This window comes from Arctopsyche grandis, chromosome 11 (genome assembly GCF_051622035.1).
Source record: "Arctopsyche grandis isolate Sample6627 chromosome 11, ASM5162203v2, whole genome shotgun sequence".
NCBI lineage: Eukaryota > Metazoa > Arthropoda > Insecta > Trichoptera > Hydropsychidae > Arctopsyche > Arctopsyche grandis.
Genome location: NC_135365.1, coordinates 18,241,110 through 18,258,386, shown reverse-complemented (window position 1 = coordinate 18,258,386; position 17,277 = coordinate 18,241,110). Strand labels below are relative to the sequence as shown.

Sequence of the window (17,277 nt, the reverse complement as noted above, 5' to 3'; positions counted from 1 at the left end):
AGGAAAAGCATCCATTTTCCCGGAGCCGGAAGACAAAGAGGCGTTTATCAAAGCGCAGATGTACGATTACAATTATACTTCTGCCATACCACCAGTTTACTCATGGCCGGAATTCTAATTTTTATTCATGATTATCGAACGGAAAAAATTGCAATGCTCTCGTTAAAACGTATTTTAATCATAAGCATATTGTGTATTATTTAAATTTTCAATCGAGACCTTTACTCGTTACAAGTGTCAATATCATCAAATGAACCATTATAAATTTAAGTTAAATAATTTATTCTTTGAAAACGTAACTGTGTGTGAAGAATGTACATCAGTTGCTTTTTAAAAAGCAATGTTGATTTATAGAAAAAGCACACCAAAAATATTTTCTGTAATGTTATTTATTATCGTTTATAAATGTATACAAATGTCGAAACATTCCTTGGAAAATTTATAAAGTATAATTATTTTTGCTATTCATTCCAATTTAAAATTTTTGTCCATTGGTGCAAATTATGCATCGAATTATTGCATGTATTAATGTTTGTGAATATGCATATACAGTTTTTTATGTAATATATATTTAATATAATAATTAAAGAATGTTGAGCAATTGTTGTTTTAATTTGAGAATCATCAACACAACACACCAACTATTTTACAACGAATTTGTCTAATATGCAGACGGAATCGTCATTTATATACAAAATACTTTTACTATTGTATTGGTTTGACTACAAAATAGGAATGTTTCTGAATTTGGTTTCATATCCACATTTGATGCAATGTGTTGTTATCATTAGTCACCGGTGCCTGAGGGGGCCGTGTATTGTTCAAAGGTTGTAAATGCATTGTTAAAGGTTTGCCGAACAATGGATAGCACTGTGACTATCCTACCTCTAGTTATCATAGCTCATGTTCAACTGCTGATTATATTACGATGATCACTATTAATTATGGGTTTGATTTTTTGAGGTATCTTATAAACTTATCGTTCTTTTTTTGAGGGTCGAAATCGTGGCAATGCATGGTTGGTTGTTGTACAACATTTTCATTCTTTGTCTTCATATATGAGTGACATTTCATGGAGCGATTTTTTCTGCACCTCCAGGTCAAGACTTCGTTCCTAGTTCGGAAATAGGCATATTCAAAACCAGAGTAAATCAAAATTCGATTGCCTTTCTGGGTAAGGCTTGAATACTGCATTTTTAAGCCTAAAAATATATTTATGGAATGAATGCTATAGATGTATGTATTTACAACTGTAATCCTTAATTACCTATTTCTTAAAATTCAAATGTATGCTGATCATCTGGCCTGTGTACAATTTATTAAATGTGAATAAAAAAAGTTTTTTAAAAACATACCTCTTCTATAATTTGAATATAAAATAATTATTATCTTGAATAAAAAAACCAATTTTATTTTACTGCCGCTATCTGTTTAAAACTAAAAACTGGATGTCGTCACTTTTCAGAAATTCAAACTTCTTCCGTCTTTCGATATTTTTGCACCATCGTAATGACGGAGGATCCATTTACTATTGATTACCAAAATGAGCAATATGACAAAGTATGAAAACGATTGGATGAGGCAAATTTTCTCCTGAATTGTAATCGTAAGTGAAACGTAGAGGTATGTAAAAAAAAGGGAGGATTTTGAAGGAAACAAACAAAAATATTTTCAATCGCTTTATTATTTAGATATTTTTCATCTCGTCGGAAATTCAAAACAGACAATATGAATAAGCCAAAAAGCCTTTCTGCTTATAACAGACCGAACTAATAATGAGTATTGATACTAGTCCAATAGACTAATAACATTTAGTTCCTGGTTATTGATCTCTCCTGAGCCCCAGCAACAATCGGCTGATCAGCAAGGGTAAGACTAAATTTTGACATCATTTGATTCAAAGTTCAATCTGAAATAAAAGAATTGACGAATTAGTATTGGCACTAACGAAATTTAAAACGTCAATAATCATTGATAAAGAGTGTTCCGGTCTGGATTGAGAGATTAGGCATTGATAGATCCTAATATCTCACCTAGACGGGTTTTTGTTCTACTTCTTTAGACTTCCAAACTGAATTATTTAGCGTGGAATAAAGGTCTCTGGAAGATACTAAAATATATGAATAAAGTATAAATGTATGTATAATCACCTGAAGTAATCAAAAAATCGCCCAATGATATTCCTTTCTCGCTTCAGAATAAAGGTCATCAAATCTAAAAAAAAAATAAAAATACAAAATCAGACAAGTTTTCAATGAAATAAAACAAATATATTTTATATTATTTGATAGCATCAGTACAAAAGGGTTTAATTATCAACACATAGCTTCAGTATGGTGCATGATGTTTCATCATTAACTATCCAATATCATTACAAATTAAAGACAATTTTAAAATTGATAATTACCTGTATAACAGCGAAAATTGTAGTTTCAATTGAAGAGTTTCACCAATCTACAAAAAAAATAAAACATTCATTAATAACCTGCATTAGAAAGTTTCTAAAATAATATTCAAACAAAAAGCTTCAGACATCCACGGAAGTTCATTAATCATTGATATTTTTAATTACTCATAATAATAAGAGTAAAGTATCATCATTTGCAGTATACAATAAAATTAATTAACAAGTCAAATTCTCACCATTTCGAAACTAACGCCATTCTATAGTTGAGTTTGGATCATCACAATCTGGAATTAAAAAAAATGAATTTAATTAAATACAGACAAAATGTGTCGACATTAATGAGCACTACAATGCATTCAGATACACATAACATGTTCCTAATCATTTGATTCATCTGATTACACTATTGAAACATCATCATGTGTATATGCACTTAGTCTAAATATTTCATGGTGATAATTACCTAAATAAAGCTTAAGTTGGATCCTGCAGTCCGAAGAAGACTGGACATTGGAGTCTGAAATTGAAAATCTTTATTAATTATTGAATCAAGTTACATTGAATTGTAGATAAAATTTAAAACATTCTTCAGACATCCACGGAAGTTATAATATCATGTAAATTGATTTTATCATATAAGTGAGAACACGATTTTCATCATTTATTCATCATACATACAAGTAAAATATAATAATTTTCTTACCTTAAATTGTGTGATTGTATGTGAAGAATTTAACATGTCTGTAAATAGGCATTCATATTGAACATTTTAGCAATTAATTGAGTATACAATATATATATATACACACCTGTTGTTAAAATTAAAAGTGACAAGTGGGTATATTTGTTTCCAAAAATCAATTGAGTTTTATATTGTTTAATATTAACTTACATAATAATAGAATAGTTGAATATCAACAAATAAATAACAATAAGAATTCAAGGTATGTTTATTAATTAAAAATATAATTAACATATCCACGAAAATGATACATCGCAAGATGTATCGAATGTACTCCGTATAAAACTTACTCCATACAGTAAATATATATTGAAACGATGGAATTATCAATAACGTCTTTAAAATTACAATGTTTATCGCTTTCTGCGCATCTGGAGGGTGTTGCGTCTGATCCAGGATGCTCTGCGGGAACCACCGGTAGTCTGGCTGAAACGTCTGCCTTTACCGAGACCTCTCGAGGATTTACCAGCCGAAGTCAAACCACGCAATTCACGATGCTTGTGAACGGCCTTTACGATCCAATTGATCTTGGCATCACGTCGAATGGCCTGATAACGGGGAGAAAATATGAGTTAAAGCAAAAAACCTTAAATCCGACCAAACATACAGTAGAATGAAACTTCCTTACATTGTGTGAGGGATCAACCAAGATAACTTCATAGTATTTGTAAGACGAATCTTGGGCTACCCAGTATGAGTTCAACACTCTCAATCCACCGCAACGTCTTCCAACACGTTCCTATACAAAAAAAATAATGAATTTAATACTTATATTGCTATTATAAGTGAATTTCTGAATTTGAATGCGATTTCTTACCTCGGCAATCGATTGTAAGTTGCGAGTAGGTTTAAGTTGGTTGACACCATGGCTTTTAGGTTTGCCGTAAGTGGCACCTTTGGGCACTGGGCGTTTACGACCACCACGCCTTACACGGATGCGGAAGATAACGTAACCTAGAAAATAAAATAGCAATAAGTAAACAACGTGGAGCTTTTCGAGTCCTTCATTTCGGGGCGATGCCTCACATGCAAATAGCTTTTGCCAATTATTATTTTTTGTATTGATAATGGAGAATCAACCATGGCGTTAATTAACCGTTTGCCTGCGGCCGTCTTCTATGGAAGCTTTGAGCGACACGTTTGTTGAATGGGTGTCTTCCATAGAATTTCTGAACTTTGCACGAGATTTTGAGCCTTATATGCGCCTACATCAACTGTTATAAGGTTCAAAATTGGTTCAATATATTACTGAGAGTTGAATGCCATCTATTCAATTTGCTTAAAATGAATATATACCGGTCAAAATTAGTTTTTTGTTGAACCATACTGAAACCTCGTTTATGTGACGTCACGTCTGTTGAACAATGGCGACGATACGTCTCAATGTATGAAGAATGATTATTTGACAATTAAGCCAAAACTACGAAATATATTATGTGTTTTATTGTTTAAAATACCTGGTTACTTGAGTAAATATTAAAATCTGTATTTAAGGTCGAAAACTCGATTGCCAAATTCGCAAAAAAGGTGCCGCATTCAGGGCTTGTTCGCTATATTTATTGCCGCGGGCAAAAGGGTTAATAATACCGAAGGTTCATATGAAAAAAATCTTGTATTCAGTGATATTGAACATGCGTTTTATAGGTTAAAAAAATTCCACGTGGCTAGATAATTCATATTTTAATGAGACATATAAACATGAAACCATGCGGGTTTTGAAGGTTATGTTGAAGAGAGCAACCGACTTTGGGAATTATAGGTTAGGTGACACGTGTCAAATGAAAGTCAATTTGGAGGTTAGTGTACCTTGCTTGGCGCGATATCCCAGCCTGCGAGCCTTGTCCGGTCGAGAGGGGCGCGGAGCCCTGTGCATGCGCGTCAGCTGGCGGTACTGCCAGACGCGGATGCGCAGCAAATAGCGCAGCACATCGCTCTGCTTCTTGCGGTACAACTCCTGGATGTAGCGGTAGGCGCCCATCTCGCCCGCTCAGACCTGGCAACGAAACCAACATAAGTGATCTGAAGTCGCGTCATGGGTCTGAGGCGGATCGTGGCCGCGACTAGAGTGCCATTCGGACGGGGAACGAGCTCGGAAGCCACGGAAGCCACGGATGGCTCCGATCGGAGTGGATGAGGGTGACGGTGATAGCGATGGCGAGGATCGAGACATACCTGTACGACGGCCCACTGCGAAAGAGACCAACCGGCTATGGCACGCTACCCAGCCTTGCCGCCCCACTTCCGCGTCACCACGTAACACCTACGAATACGACCATATGCGCCACTTTATATATTTTTTTAATTCCCTATAATTATTATTCAAAAACATATTTAAATATGAAGTTATATATTTTAATTGCGTATAGAATTATTTCATTTCTTTTTCGTACAATTAATAATTATAATAAAATAAATATAATCCTAGTGTAGATCTATAAAGCAAACTTTATACTAGTATCCTTTCCACTCACCAATACTGATGCTTTGATATCGAAATATACGGATTTGCGTCATTATTACTATCATTTCATCATACCACGTAATTTATACGTGTATAGTCTGTTTGAAGATTTTTTTTATAAATGTAGCGTTCATCATAAAGGAAATTAATATTTTACTAGTTTAATACGCCCTTATAGATGGATTGAAATATTCAAAGCCTTCAGCAAAAACGATGTAACGAATATTTATTCTGTTTACTGGGAACGAATACATCTGCCAAAGGATTTTTTTTTCTTTGATGAACATTTTGTTAGTATTCAATTTGCAAAATGCAATTGAATACTGAAACTATAAAATGTTTGCTAACTACTAAGTACCCGTCATATGTAAAATTTTAATTATTTTCCCCCGTAATTAAACATTAAAATAGTTAATATGAGTGGGAAGGGGGAGGGGACAGCCAACTTAATTGGGATGGGCCTGTTCATAAACATTGAAATCGTTTTTTTATTTTCATTAATATGCTTCCATGATTATTTAATGTTCATTAACATATTTAAAAATGAAAGTGTAAAGAAAAATTATTTTTTAAATTGATTTTAAATAAAATAAAATATGGTCACCTTATAATAGTTGGCTATTATTTTTCTCTATTTCTTTTCTTCCATTTATGTATTTTTACTTGTATTTTCATGTATTTTTTTCCATTCTTAATCTGTTTAGCACACTTATCGCTTTGGAAAAATCTGTTGGACGAATATGCTTGATTAATTGATGTATAATAAAATAAAAATAACATTAAAAAAATTGTTCAACTCTTCTATATTGCGTTAGATTTATTGAGTAAAAAAGCGGAATAGAGTAAGAAGAGTAATAAATAATTGGAAAAAAATAATAAGGAAAAAAGTTGAAGGGGGAAACAATTATAAAATTAACATGATAAAGAATACAGGTCCTCCTTCAATTTCACTTTTTAATTTTCTTATTGAACCGATTAAGCACTCCATAGAGAGGTTAACTGTACATAAGCACTAATATACGATAAAATTATATTTTGCTATCAGTGAATTGGGCCACAAAAAATACACGTGATGTCATTTGATTTTTAATTACTTTTCATTAGCTTCACTTACATGAAATTCCTGAACGTTGGGAATTTATGAGCTGATTTTGGACCACTTCCACTTTTTCGATCGCTTTGATATTTTACCAACGGTAAATGGATTATTGCGCACGTTGCGATCGCGCAAAAGACAATCTTTGTCACTAAAATCGCGATTCCGGAGTATTTGACACTCGTTTTCTCGTTAGTATGATGAACTTTTCGGCTGCCAGATGTTCCGTGATAGAGATTTTAGTGACTTTTGCGCGAGCGTTTTGTGCCCAATAATAACCGAACCATTAGTCTATATTATAGTCTAAAATTTACTAAAATCATTTTCACATACAGATCAAATAAATAATAAATAATTAATCTATGATTGATGTGTAGCATTACATCTGATCTATGTATTTTAGTAAAAAGTATAATACATAGACGAGTTTATAATTTAGCAAGAATATGTGATGTCTGGGCATCAATGGGCAATATATGGAGCTGACATAAAACTACCATTAAATAAAAAAAAAACTTAATAAAGTTATGATTCTGTTGAATCTCTGGGTCAGAGCGCTATACATAGTTCCAAATACTCTATTCGCTAATCACCAAGCCAATCGTTACACAAGTGAACATCCATTAGCCAACAGCCGTTATTTTAAATTAACCTGGCAAACATTCACATTACCAGTGTTTCGTGGAACATAGTTTGGAAAACCCTGGTCAAGTGAATATTATGTTACGATGTTTAAACTAACGTTCAATAGTTATTGCATGTCTGATAGCATTTCATTAGATGATAAAATTGTAAAATTAGTCAGTACAGTAAATTATATTTACGACAAATAACATGTCCAGTAGTAAAGAAGATTAAATAATGACACGAGTCAGAGTCGCTCTAAGGGGTGATTTGTGGGTGCAGAACACCCGGGTGCCAAAGCCCTAAAGCCAGGCTCCACGAAAAAAAATTATATATATATATATATATATATATATATATATATAATTTTTTTTAATTTATATAATTTTTTTAATAAAACAAAAATTGAAATAAAATTGCAACGTCATCAAGTCTGTATTTCGTGTGCAAAAGTGTGGAAAAAAGCAGCGATGGCAGAAATGTAATGCACGTTGACATGTATGATACGTTCAATAAGTAATATCAGATAACAATTAGATCGAAAGAAAAATTAAATTGTCAATAATTTATATTTATTGAGTTACATCAGTTAATAGGTATATTCCTTTAAGATATAATATTAATATAACAACGAAAGGCCTTCAATTTTGAATAAGCGAAAATTTGAAATGTTCGAAATAAATCGTATAAGAGGGAGCACTCTTTGTGATGCCGCCCCCCATTCCACTATATCTATTTTTTTTCAGCGAAAATTTGACGCGATGTGATGGGTGTCGTAAAATTTTGTAAATTAAAATATCTTATTTATGTAAATAAAATCGAATGTCTGTCTGACTTGAATAGGCTCCTAAATCACTGAACCGATTACAATGGAACTTTCAGGCTTTGTTGTATGAATGTCCAGGAAGATTACTGTGAAAAAAAACCTCTTAATAATAATATTTGTAATTACGATTTTATCGACTATATATAAAAAAAATCATATCTCGTCTCTAATCCAAAAAAAAGTCGTCAATTGTCGAATAGTGTTATAGATTCCAATATTAATTTTGAACACAAAATTGACAGATTTTGAGACATCGACCAAACAACTCCAAGATATAAAAAAATCGCGCGATTTAAAAAAACATATATATCTCCGAATCTCGAGCCAATCAACATTTTTTTATTACCAGATTCGTATTTGATGGGCATAATCTATAAGAAAAGTCATATCTCGTCTCTGAACCATTTTTCGTGTCGAACAGTGTAAGCGAGGCGAACAACAATATTTGATTTTTTTAAATTATTTAAAAAAAAATGTATTTTTACTAATAATTCAATTATTTTAATATTTTTAACTTGGATAATTGGTGACCCGCAATCGATCCAACAAAAAATTTCACAGAAAAACACTTTTTTTCACTAAGGCTGCCACACAATAGATCAATAAAAATGGTTCCGCGACAAATCACTCACGGACTTTACACTCAACGGCGTTAAGCGCACGAAATTTACCGAAAAATCACTCACGGAGATTACAATCACAGATAATTCACTCACGGGAAAAATCACTCACGCGACATTTCGCTCACGGAATTATTACACGGAATAGCGTACAAAAACGTTATTTTTTTTACACAATAATTATTCCAAAACTCAATTAAACGTATCGTGACTAATTAACAAATCCGTGAAATGTCGCGTGAGTAATTTATCTGTGATTATAATGTCAGTGAATGATTTATCTGTGAGTGTAATGGCCGTGAGCCAGTTGTCGCGTGAGTGAAATTTCGTGTGCGTAACGCAGTTGAATGTCAAGTCCGTGAGTGATTTGTCGTGACACCATAAAAAATGTATACAACAAGTCACGAAGAAAGCTCGAAACAAACTAGTAGTTATAATCACAACTAATCAACCTATTATCGTTAACACGTGTTAGCAATAAACGAAACACGTGTGTTGTTTCGTATGATGAAGAAACCAAAATTAATTTCGAGTCGAGCGATTAAGTGGTTAAAAAAAGTTTCTGTACATAACAAAAAAATTGCGCGCATTTCTAAATGACGGATACAGATTGCATTAGAAACTTTGATTTGATCATTGAAATTGTGGGTCTCGGGGAAACAGGGTAGTTCCTCCCCCACGAGTCAGGACCGAATGGCCGAATGAGAGCTCCAACGCCGTAACGATGGCGACCGGTGCTGCCACAAAATAAATATTTGTTACTTAAAAAGTGGATGATATGTGCATTAAAATGACGGATGAACTGTATCGGCAACGTCGCGAATACCAAAATACGAACCGACAACGACGAACGCTTCTCTACTGGATTCCTTATTTTTTACTCTTCGGCTTGCGACCTTCGACACGTACGATCTTGGCTTCGACTTTACGACCTGACATCATCATTCATATTCATACGTAATACGTAAACAAAAGAAAACACTTTTGACAGCTGACTGCAACGTTGCCACTTTTTGTATCTATTCTAATGCTAAAATCTTTTTTTTCGAATGATCGTTTCATATTTTTTAATGGTCACTTTATAATGCCAAAATATTTTATTCGATGCACAATATGAGATTGTTTAATGCACCGAAAATAATGCTTTTAAGATACAAAGTATTTTTCTCGATGTACATTTAAATCGCACCCAAAGAAGTATGAGTGCGTTAGACGCTGTATGCTTGGCATGAGGAAAGATAGGAAGCGGAATACATGGATGAGAGTGAAAATGCAACAGGCGGGTCGCGTAGCTAGAAGAATGGACAAAAGGTTGATAAAAGAAGTGCTAGAATGTAGAATGGTACTCGAGATAATGCAAAAGGGTAAAATAAAGATAGGTAGAGGTAACTAGGAAAATATGTAGGGTGAGATAGATGAGAGTCGTGCAAAACAGAGACAAGTTGGAGAGGCCTTCATCCAGCAGCGGACGGTGAATGGCTGTTAATGCTGATGATGGTTAATACAGGTTTTTAAATATGGGAAACAGGATTTAGTCCAGATTTAAGTATAAAAAGTAAAAAAGAATGTATACTGAAAAGGATTTTATTCATTTAGTCAAATGAAGCTGGGATAGTTAACAAAATGTTAATAACAACAAAAATATATTCACATTTTGCGAGGTGAAGAAAGCACCCAACACATTTTATTTCCTTCTTAGAAGGCGATTTAATTATCTTATAACTATTAAAATCACTTGAGCACTTACTTATCTTTGTATTTGAAAACAAATTTATAATAAAAAAAGAACAAAAAAAAAAACCGATAATTTTACACATACATACATACACTATTTAAAATAGGTTTTATATATGTATATATATAAACCATTCATGGTGTAAAATTAAATACATTCATATATATTTATTATAATCCATTGAAATGACAACAACGAGCGAAATTAAAATATTAAAATGGCGTTTACAGTCTTGAAGTTTTTGTATATACACTTTTAGTCTAATTATGTATATGCGCGCATTGCTATGCACAAAATATGCTAAGTTTCGTATGGCAAATGATTAAAGAAAATTTGCCTAGCAAATGATTATGCGTTTCATATCATAAAATATATATGCATGACTCTTTCTTCCATTGTAAATAAAAACTTTAAAAAAGCCACAACATATAATACGGATAGTTTGATTACAATGATTACAAATAATAATCGATAATGCGATATTCACAAGCAATCATAATACAGTAGATAAGAATTATTTCATTACAAGTGAAACATTCACAATTAAGTTGATAGTCGGCAATAATTGCCTTCATTTATAATTAATTTTAAACATCCATTTTGTAACAGCAAGTGTTATAATATCAACGAAATCTATGTTTTGTGTATTGACCCTACCGATGCGGTGCAAATGATCGACAAACGCCAGACAGACTGAACAACGGATTAACGACACGTGTACCTTATGCGTGCGCACTGCTCGCACTTACACTAAGCGAAATCTACCCTACATAACTACCCTGTATACGTTCTGTGCTCCTGATACTTTAGTTCCGAATTTTGACTTATTAAACTCGCCAAAAAGATCCAACTCAATTTTAATAATTGCATCTGATGTGCAATCTATCATTCGTGAAGTGGAGAATTGCTTTTAAAGCAGCCATCCAGTTAATCTGTGGTTCAGTCTGTCTGGCGTTTGTCGATCGTTTGCACCAAGCCCGACCCTACATATCACAGCAAATTTGCACACTAAATGAAAAATGCACATATATATTATCTAAAAAAAAAAAAAAACAACTAACTAAATTAAAAACTGAACAAATACAAAATTCAATGTTTAAAAACATGATAAAAATAAAAATGTATTTCATAAAAATAATCTAATTCGGCTTACATAAATGTGCGAATTAATGAAACACTTTTTATACTCAAAGCGTTGGAAATTCCTAACCTGATCAGAGTTTATATATGTATGTAAGAATTCATACAAGTAAATGGTATATCAGTAATGTTTAGAACATTTGGATTGCAACGATATATTACAGCAAAATTTTGTAAATCAGCGCAAAAGCCATGAGTTTTCAATCAATGAGCCACGTTAAGATTATAATATTTTTGTCACTTTACAAAATCAGACCTGCTGATTGTGTTATATGAAAAATTTCTAAAATAATGTACCAGAAAATAGACAAGTTTGACACGTGTTTGGTTAATTTTCGTCACGACAAGTATGAATTATACAATGTCTCCGGCTAGGGTGGTTTCGATTCCGAGCGACCAAATGTATACATATTATATTCTTAATGCAAATATTAAAGCTTTACATTATGCGTTGTCAATAAATATACACATGCACGACTTATAGCAAAAATAAATAATGAGAATTTTCACTCACAAGTTGTGTGCGTATAGTAAACTGGTGTATAAAAACGCAATTACAATTTCAACTAGGCTAATCACTTTTTTTTCGCATGAACACAGTTATATATATCGGTTCGCAGTAGTAACCTTTTTTAATGGATGATTTGTTTAATTTTTTTTAAATATAAAAATATAAAACATTCCATGCATTTGATATTTTCTATTTCGAACAATGTTTTCAATATATTTTTCGCTTTTATACACACAAAAAAAACTTCACTAAATTATTTATATATATATATATATATATACGTATATATTTTTTTGTATATCATACGCAAAACAAAACCTCACCGATAAAAAAAAAAACGAGCAACTTTTAGTTTTACGCTCTTTAAATTAATATCAACTTCAATAAACAAAACAATCCACTACGTAGTTCATTCAAGTCTAAATTTTTTTCGAATTAATAGATAAAACACGTCACCGGTGTTTTAATTATTAAAATATATACCCAGATTTTTCATAGTAACTATAACATTTTAACATTTATAATATATGTATATCAGACTTAACAATTTTTCAATTTTCATATAATAAAAGCCAATTCAACACCACTCGAAAACATTTCCATTCTAGATGTTAATTTTTGTTTATCGGAATTGCTAAAAAAAAATAAAAAATTACAAAGCCATTATCACAAGGTTTGAAAATACAAATGTGTACAAAAGCATGCGTATTATTGACTTTCGCTTTTAAATCTTTGGCACTACAGTTTCAAATATTTGGTAATCATAAAAATAATAGGATAAGCCTCTTAGACTCGTGATAATATAAATTCAAACAATTATTAATACATATATAAATACTTATTTTAAAGCAAAAGATAATTATATTTTTATGCATTTCGGCAGTTTACGTGTGCAGTCACATTCAAATTTTGTTGAAAGAATCTTTGGAAGACAATATGTCAAAAAAAAAAAAAACTTCTTTGTCAACAACTATGTCATGTTAGAAAACATTGATTTTGGAAAGATCATTATAATAAAAGCAAACAACGTCTCACTGATCGTATTCCGTAATTAAGTACAATTAAAATATATTTAATAACGGTTTGTTTATCTGAATACATCGACCGTCATATGTAAATAATAATGGTGAGGTCTTACATACATTAACAAGTTCATAAACATAAATCATAAGAGATCCTCATTATAACAAAAATAAAATATAAAGATAATAATTTATTCGCGATTATCCTTTTTTATTTGATGATTAGCAACACTTCATACATCGACTGAATGTATTGTTAAACTAAAATGGTCATGGGTGTCGCTATCAACAATTTCCTCCAGGAAGTAGCATGTCACATACGTCTGATCAATCGTAAAATAAATACATAAATATGAGTGATTATTTAACAAATGATAAAGTGAGTTAAACTAGTGAGTTAAAATATTGCTCGGAACGGTGAAATTGTCGTGAGTATCGTTATTGGGAGTGAGCGGTAATATGTGTACATTCATCACGGGAGACATTGGAACGTGATGAGACTTGGGCTGATTATGTTTATCTTCTTTCGACAACCTAACTAATTTATCACATGTGTTTGAAACCGGCGAAGATGCAGGTGTTAGAATACCCAACGAATTCGTAGGCGAAACGTTGCTATCGGTTAGGTATTGACTAGAAAATTTTTGGCTCGGTTTCGTGTCATCGCCCTCGAACTGAGTGTGGTGTATCAGCGGTATGTTTGTGGTGGTTATTATGTTCGGAACACTTATTTGCATGCCGTTGATAGCGTGCCTCGGCAGTGTCAGAGTGGTGATCGTCGGGAAACTGTCTTTGGACAACTTGTTGCCAGCGTTTTCGAGGACCGCTCGTATAGTCTTGGTGTTATCGAGCTGAGGCGTGTCCAGGACGTGACTTATAGACCGGATATGACCCGAGTTGTAATTGTTTGATGTGTGGTTTTGGGACGATCCAACATAACCTTGGAGAGCTTTCATTACGGGGATAGATAAAGGTTTCAAAGTTTGAGCCGGTAGCTGCACGGAAGCCACTGGCACTTGCTGTTCTGGACTATAATGCTGAGACATGGAGTGATTTTTGAGGCTTTGTTGGGTTTTGTAACTTTTACCACAGTGGCACTTAAAACCTTTTTTCGCTCTGAAAAAAAAAAGAAAAAACATTCAAAATTTCAAATACATCCAGTAAAATTGTGTTATAAGTAAGGATATGTTTCAAAGCTTACTTTCCGTGATTTTTGTGTCCATTTTTAGAATGGTATTTGATGCCGTTGACGTTCTTGTAACGCTTTTTACAACCGGGTACTGGACAAGCGAAAGGCTTTTCAACGCTGCCATTATTTTGTCCGTTTGTAGAGCTTGCATTTATTCTGAAATTCAAATTGTAATACTTTTGAATTAAGTAGAACGTTACTTGGTATTAAATCATAAAAAAAAATTTAAAGTGTATACCGGCTGCCATAACGCAATATAAATTCAGAACTGAATTCTTCTGCAGCCGTCCACGATTCGTTACTATCTTCAGATTGACCACTGAGCATTTCTTCCTCGTCAAATTCACTTCCTAGAATGAGAAATAAAACGAGCCGTATTAGATACAACAGTTTGTAAAGCAAAATTTTCAGTTCTAAACAGAGCTGTGGAGTCAGATCATTTCAAGCGGAGTCGCAGTGATTTGAATATCAATTGTTAACCAAATCGCGCAAAAAAAAAAAAGATCGGAAGAATGTAGGGTATAATATAAATATGACGTCAGACCAAAGAACGAAGTGAAATATAGAAGAGCCTTGTAAAAAATCAACCAATTTTTTTATTACTAGCCTCTTCTTACTTTGCTTTCGATTTTTTCGTCTCACGAAACTTTCAATTAATAGTGTAATGTGGAAACATGGGAGAGCGTATCCACTAAGTGCATTCGTGGATGAACCATAGATACCCCGGATTAGGCTAAAATGGCTAAGCAAGTGCCCGAACAAAGGATACGTTGGGGTTCTCACAGAACATGGCGAGTGTGGGTAGACAATAGACACGCTAACGGAACGGGGATGCTATGCTGGACAACTTATCATTTATGAGGTACACACAGTAGATCAAGTATTCTGGAATGAGCGGTGGTATCGTGTGGACCTCTCGGATCGTTGAATAAATGCTGTAAAACGACTTTGGCCTTTCATTTGGATCCTGAATCCACCCCTACGCAACAATAATATTACGGTATTCATCAACTAGAGTTTCTAATCTTATTGAAGTAAATTGAAATCGAATAATTTATTTACAAAAAATCTTGAATTTAAATTACATTGTAAATAAAATCGTTGAATTGCACATATTTTGATGTGTTCTGCTTAGTCCGATACTTTTTTAAATTCTCAGTTTTTTTATTAAATTGATTTGTTTGTGTATGAAATATACATACTATAAATGTACTTACTTTTTTTAATGTATTTCATTACCAATAAATTGGATTAAACGTCAATTTTTACAAGGCTTTTATTAGCTTCACTTCGCCTTTTAGTCTGACAATGTTTCCCACATTCTTCTGATCGGTTTGAAACTTTCAAATGATCTTTTTCATTACTTTAATTTTATATATTTTGAAAATTGCTATTATTTTTATTACTGATCATTTTATACGTCGGCAAGAAAAGTCAATCTTAGTAAAATTGTTCAAGTTGGAGTTGTAGTCGGAGTCGAATCCCAAAATAAAGTTGGAGTAGGTAAATTTTCATCAGACTCCACAGTCCTAGTTCTGAACAATCTTCAGTAGAATAGATTCCAGAGTAAATAAAAAAAAAAATCGACATATTTTCTTTTCTGCAAGTGTACTGAATAAATCTAATAAAGTTTTCGAGATCTCATTTGATGCAAAAACACAATTTTTCTGAGGAACATTTTGCACGCCATACAAAGTTCAGGAGCAAAGTCGACACTGCAACTATTCTTTACAGATTTTTTATTCATCATACTAAAGTAAATAAAATGAAAGACAATTAGCATAGACACATTTTTACAATCGTCAGTACTACCTATGTATGTATGGAAAAAAAAATACCTTTTGACTAATCAATCAAGTGCGAGCCAACAATAAACATTTTTTTGTTGTTCTCATCACAGAATCATTTAATAAGTTTCAACCAGACATATCCATAAATAGCCCACGTCCATCTGAAAAGTGAAAAGGAAAAACATGGAAGAGCTATGGGGTATATACCTGTGGGCGTGTTACTCCTGATAGAGGGGGGCCTCACGACCGAAGCGAGTTTCCTTCGCACGTCCGAATTGATGGCAGGGCTGTCCTTCCTCGAGGGCTCGGTGAAAAATCGGAGCACATAGCTGAGGGGCAGACAAGAGGGCTGCGAGGCTTCCTTCTGCTCGACGATCAGGGGATCGTAATCTGAAAGAGCGAGGAGATTTCCGTCAGTGACACCAGACACCAGACACCAGACATCAGACATCGGACACGTGACAGCAAGGTTAAGTGGTAGTGGTAGTGATAGTGTACCGATGTGCGTATCTTCGATGTGGTGAATGAGGTCTCCCAGGTTAGGAAAAGTGCGTCCGCAGCCGTTGAATTTGCACACGTTGATCATGAAGACGGCCATGTTTGGAGGGCGTGGGGCGCCGAGTGGAGTGCGAGTGCGAGTGCGAGGACGAGGGGGGATACCGGCCGGCGGGGCGAGGCGAGGTGGGGCGCAGACGCGGCACGACCGCACGGCCGCGCCGCCTACACCCGACTGAGCGCGCTTCTCCTACGCCTACGCCTGTCGACGGCCGGCCGGCTGTTCTCACTCCCGGCGGCCTCGCTCCCCGCACCCCCTCCCCCCCCGCTCCCCACAAATCGATAGCCAACACCCCGCACACGTGCCGCATTTGCACTGGTGCCAACCCCTGCTAACTCGACAACAACTTCGCATTTCAGTCGTTTCACGGCTAAACGACTACTAGTCATATGCGAACCAGTCGGGTCTACGTGACGAGCCAGAATGTTAAATTACAAAAAACACAAATATCGGAAGGCAAAGATCGAAAATCGAAAGATCTTAAGTCGAAAGATCAACAAAAAAAAGGGTGCATGGTAAACGGTACATACTCACTTAATTAGCGCGAGCAGGGTACAA

The 17,277-nt window shown here is 34.0% G+C and overlaps 3 protein-coding genes across 5 annotated transcripts in view; 1 reads left to right on the top strand and 2 right to left on the bottom strand.

Moving 5' to 3' along the window:
• The window catches only part of Men (NADP-dependent malic enzyme), a 28,204-nt gene extending 27,604 nt beyond the window's left edge, over positions 1-600 (top strand). Inside the window, exon 11 of the mRNA XM_077440761.1 lies at positions 3-600. Coding sequence (XP_077296887.1) covers positions 3-118 — 116 coding nt within the window. The 3' untranslated portion in view covers positions 119-600. The remainder of the gene's footprint in view (positions 1-2) is intronic.
• A 1,064-nt stretch (positions 601-1,664) lies between these two features.
• RpL15 (ribosomal protein L15) lies at positions 1,665-5,429 on the bottom strand. 3 transcript variants are annotated; one of them, XM_077440776.1, is made up of 10 exons: positions 5,322-5,429; positions 4,956-5,142; positions 3,967-4,103; positions 3,778-3,888; positions 3,111-3,697; positions 2,871-2,924; positions 2,644-2,691; positions 2,408-2,454; positions 2,151-2,214; positions 1,665-1,909 (listed from the first exon to the last, which is right to left on the bottom strand). In XM_077440776.1, exons 2-5 carry the CDS (start codon positions 5,125-5,127, stop codon positions 3,503-3,505), a joined length of 615 nt encoding a protein of 204 aa, XP_077296902.1. In that variant the 5' UTR covers positions 5,128-5,142; positions 5,322-5,429; the 3' UTR covers positions 1,665-1,909; positions 2,151-2,214; positions 2,408-2,454; positions 2,644-2,691; positions 2,871-2,924; positions 3,111-3,502. The 3 variants fall into 3 exon arrangements, with proteins under 3 accessions (XP_077296902.1, XP_077296901.1, XP_077296903.1); XM_077440775.1 differs by having other exon boundaries at positions 2,871-3,697; XM_077440777.1 differs by lacking the exon at positions 5,322-5,429 and having other exon boundaries at positions 2,871-3,697; positions 4,956-5,145.
• A 7,164-nt stretch (positions 5,430-12,593) lies between these two features.
• Positions 12,594-17,006, bottom strand: LOC143918739 (uncharacterized). The gene is made up of 5 exons (XM_077440769.1): positions 16,662-17,006; positions 16,371-16,553; positions 14,612-14,723; positions 14,386-14,529; positions 12,594-14,300 (listed from the first exon to the last, which is right to left on the bottom strand). Exons 1-5 carry the CDS (start codon positions 16,759-16,761, stop codon positions 13,574-13,576), a joined length of 1,266 nt encoding a protein of 421 aa, XP_077296895.1. The 5' UTR covers positions 16,762-17,006; the 3' UTR covers positions 12,594-13,573.
• Between the last annotated feature and the right edge of the window lie 271 nt (positions 17,007-17,277).

Excerpts from the sequence above, each read along its gene's own strand:
- RpL15 (XM_077440775.1), bottom strand. The coding sequence starts at position 5,127 with ATGGGCGCCTACCGCTACATCCAGGAGTTGTACCGCAAGAAGCAGAGC. Across the intron at positions 3,889-3,966 it reads ACTTACAATCGATTGCCGAG|GAACGTGTTGGAAGACGTTG; the intron begins GTAAGAAATCGC and ends TTTTTTGTATAG. Across the intron at positions 3,698-3,777 it reads TGGTTGATCCCTCACACAAT|GCCATTCGACGTGATGCCAA; the intron begins GTAAGGAAGTTT and ends CCCCGTTATCAG.
- LOC143918739 (XM_077440769.1), bottom strand. The coding sequence starts at position 16,761 with ATGGCCGTCTTCATGATCAACGTGTGCAAATTCAACGGCTGCGGACGC. Across the intron at positions 14,724-16,370 it reads CAGGAGTAACACGCCCACAG|GAAGTGAATTTGACGAGGAA; the intron begins GTATATACCCCA and ends TTCTCATTCTAG. Across the intron at positions 14,301-14,385 it reads GGACACAAAAATCACGGAAA|AGCGAAAAAAGGTTTTAAGT; the intron begins GTAAGCTTTGAA and ends TTTTTTTTTCAG.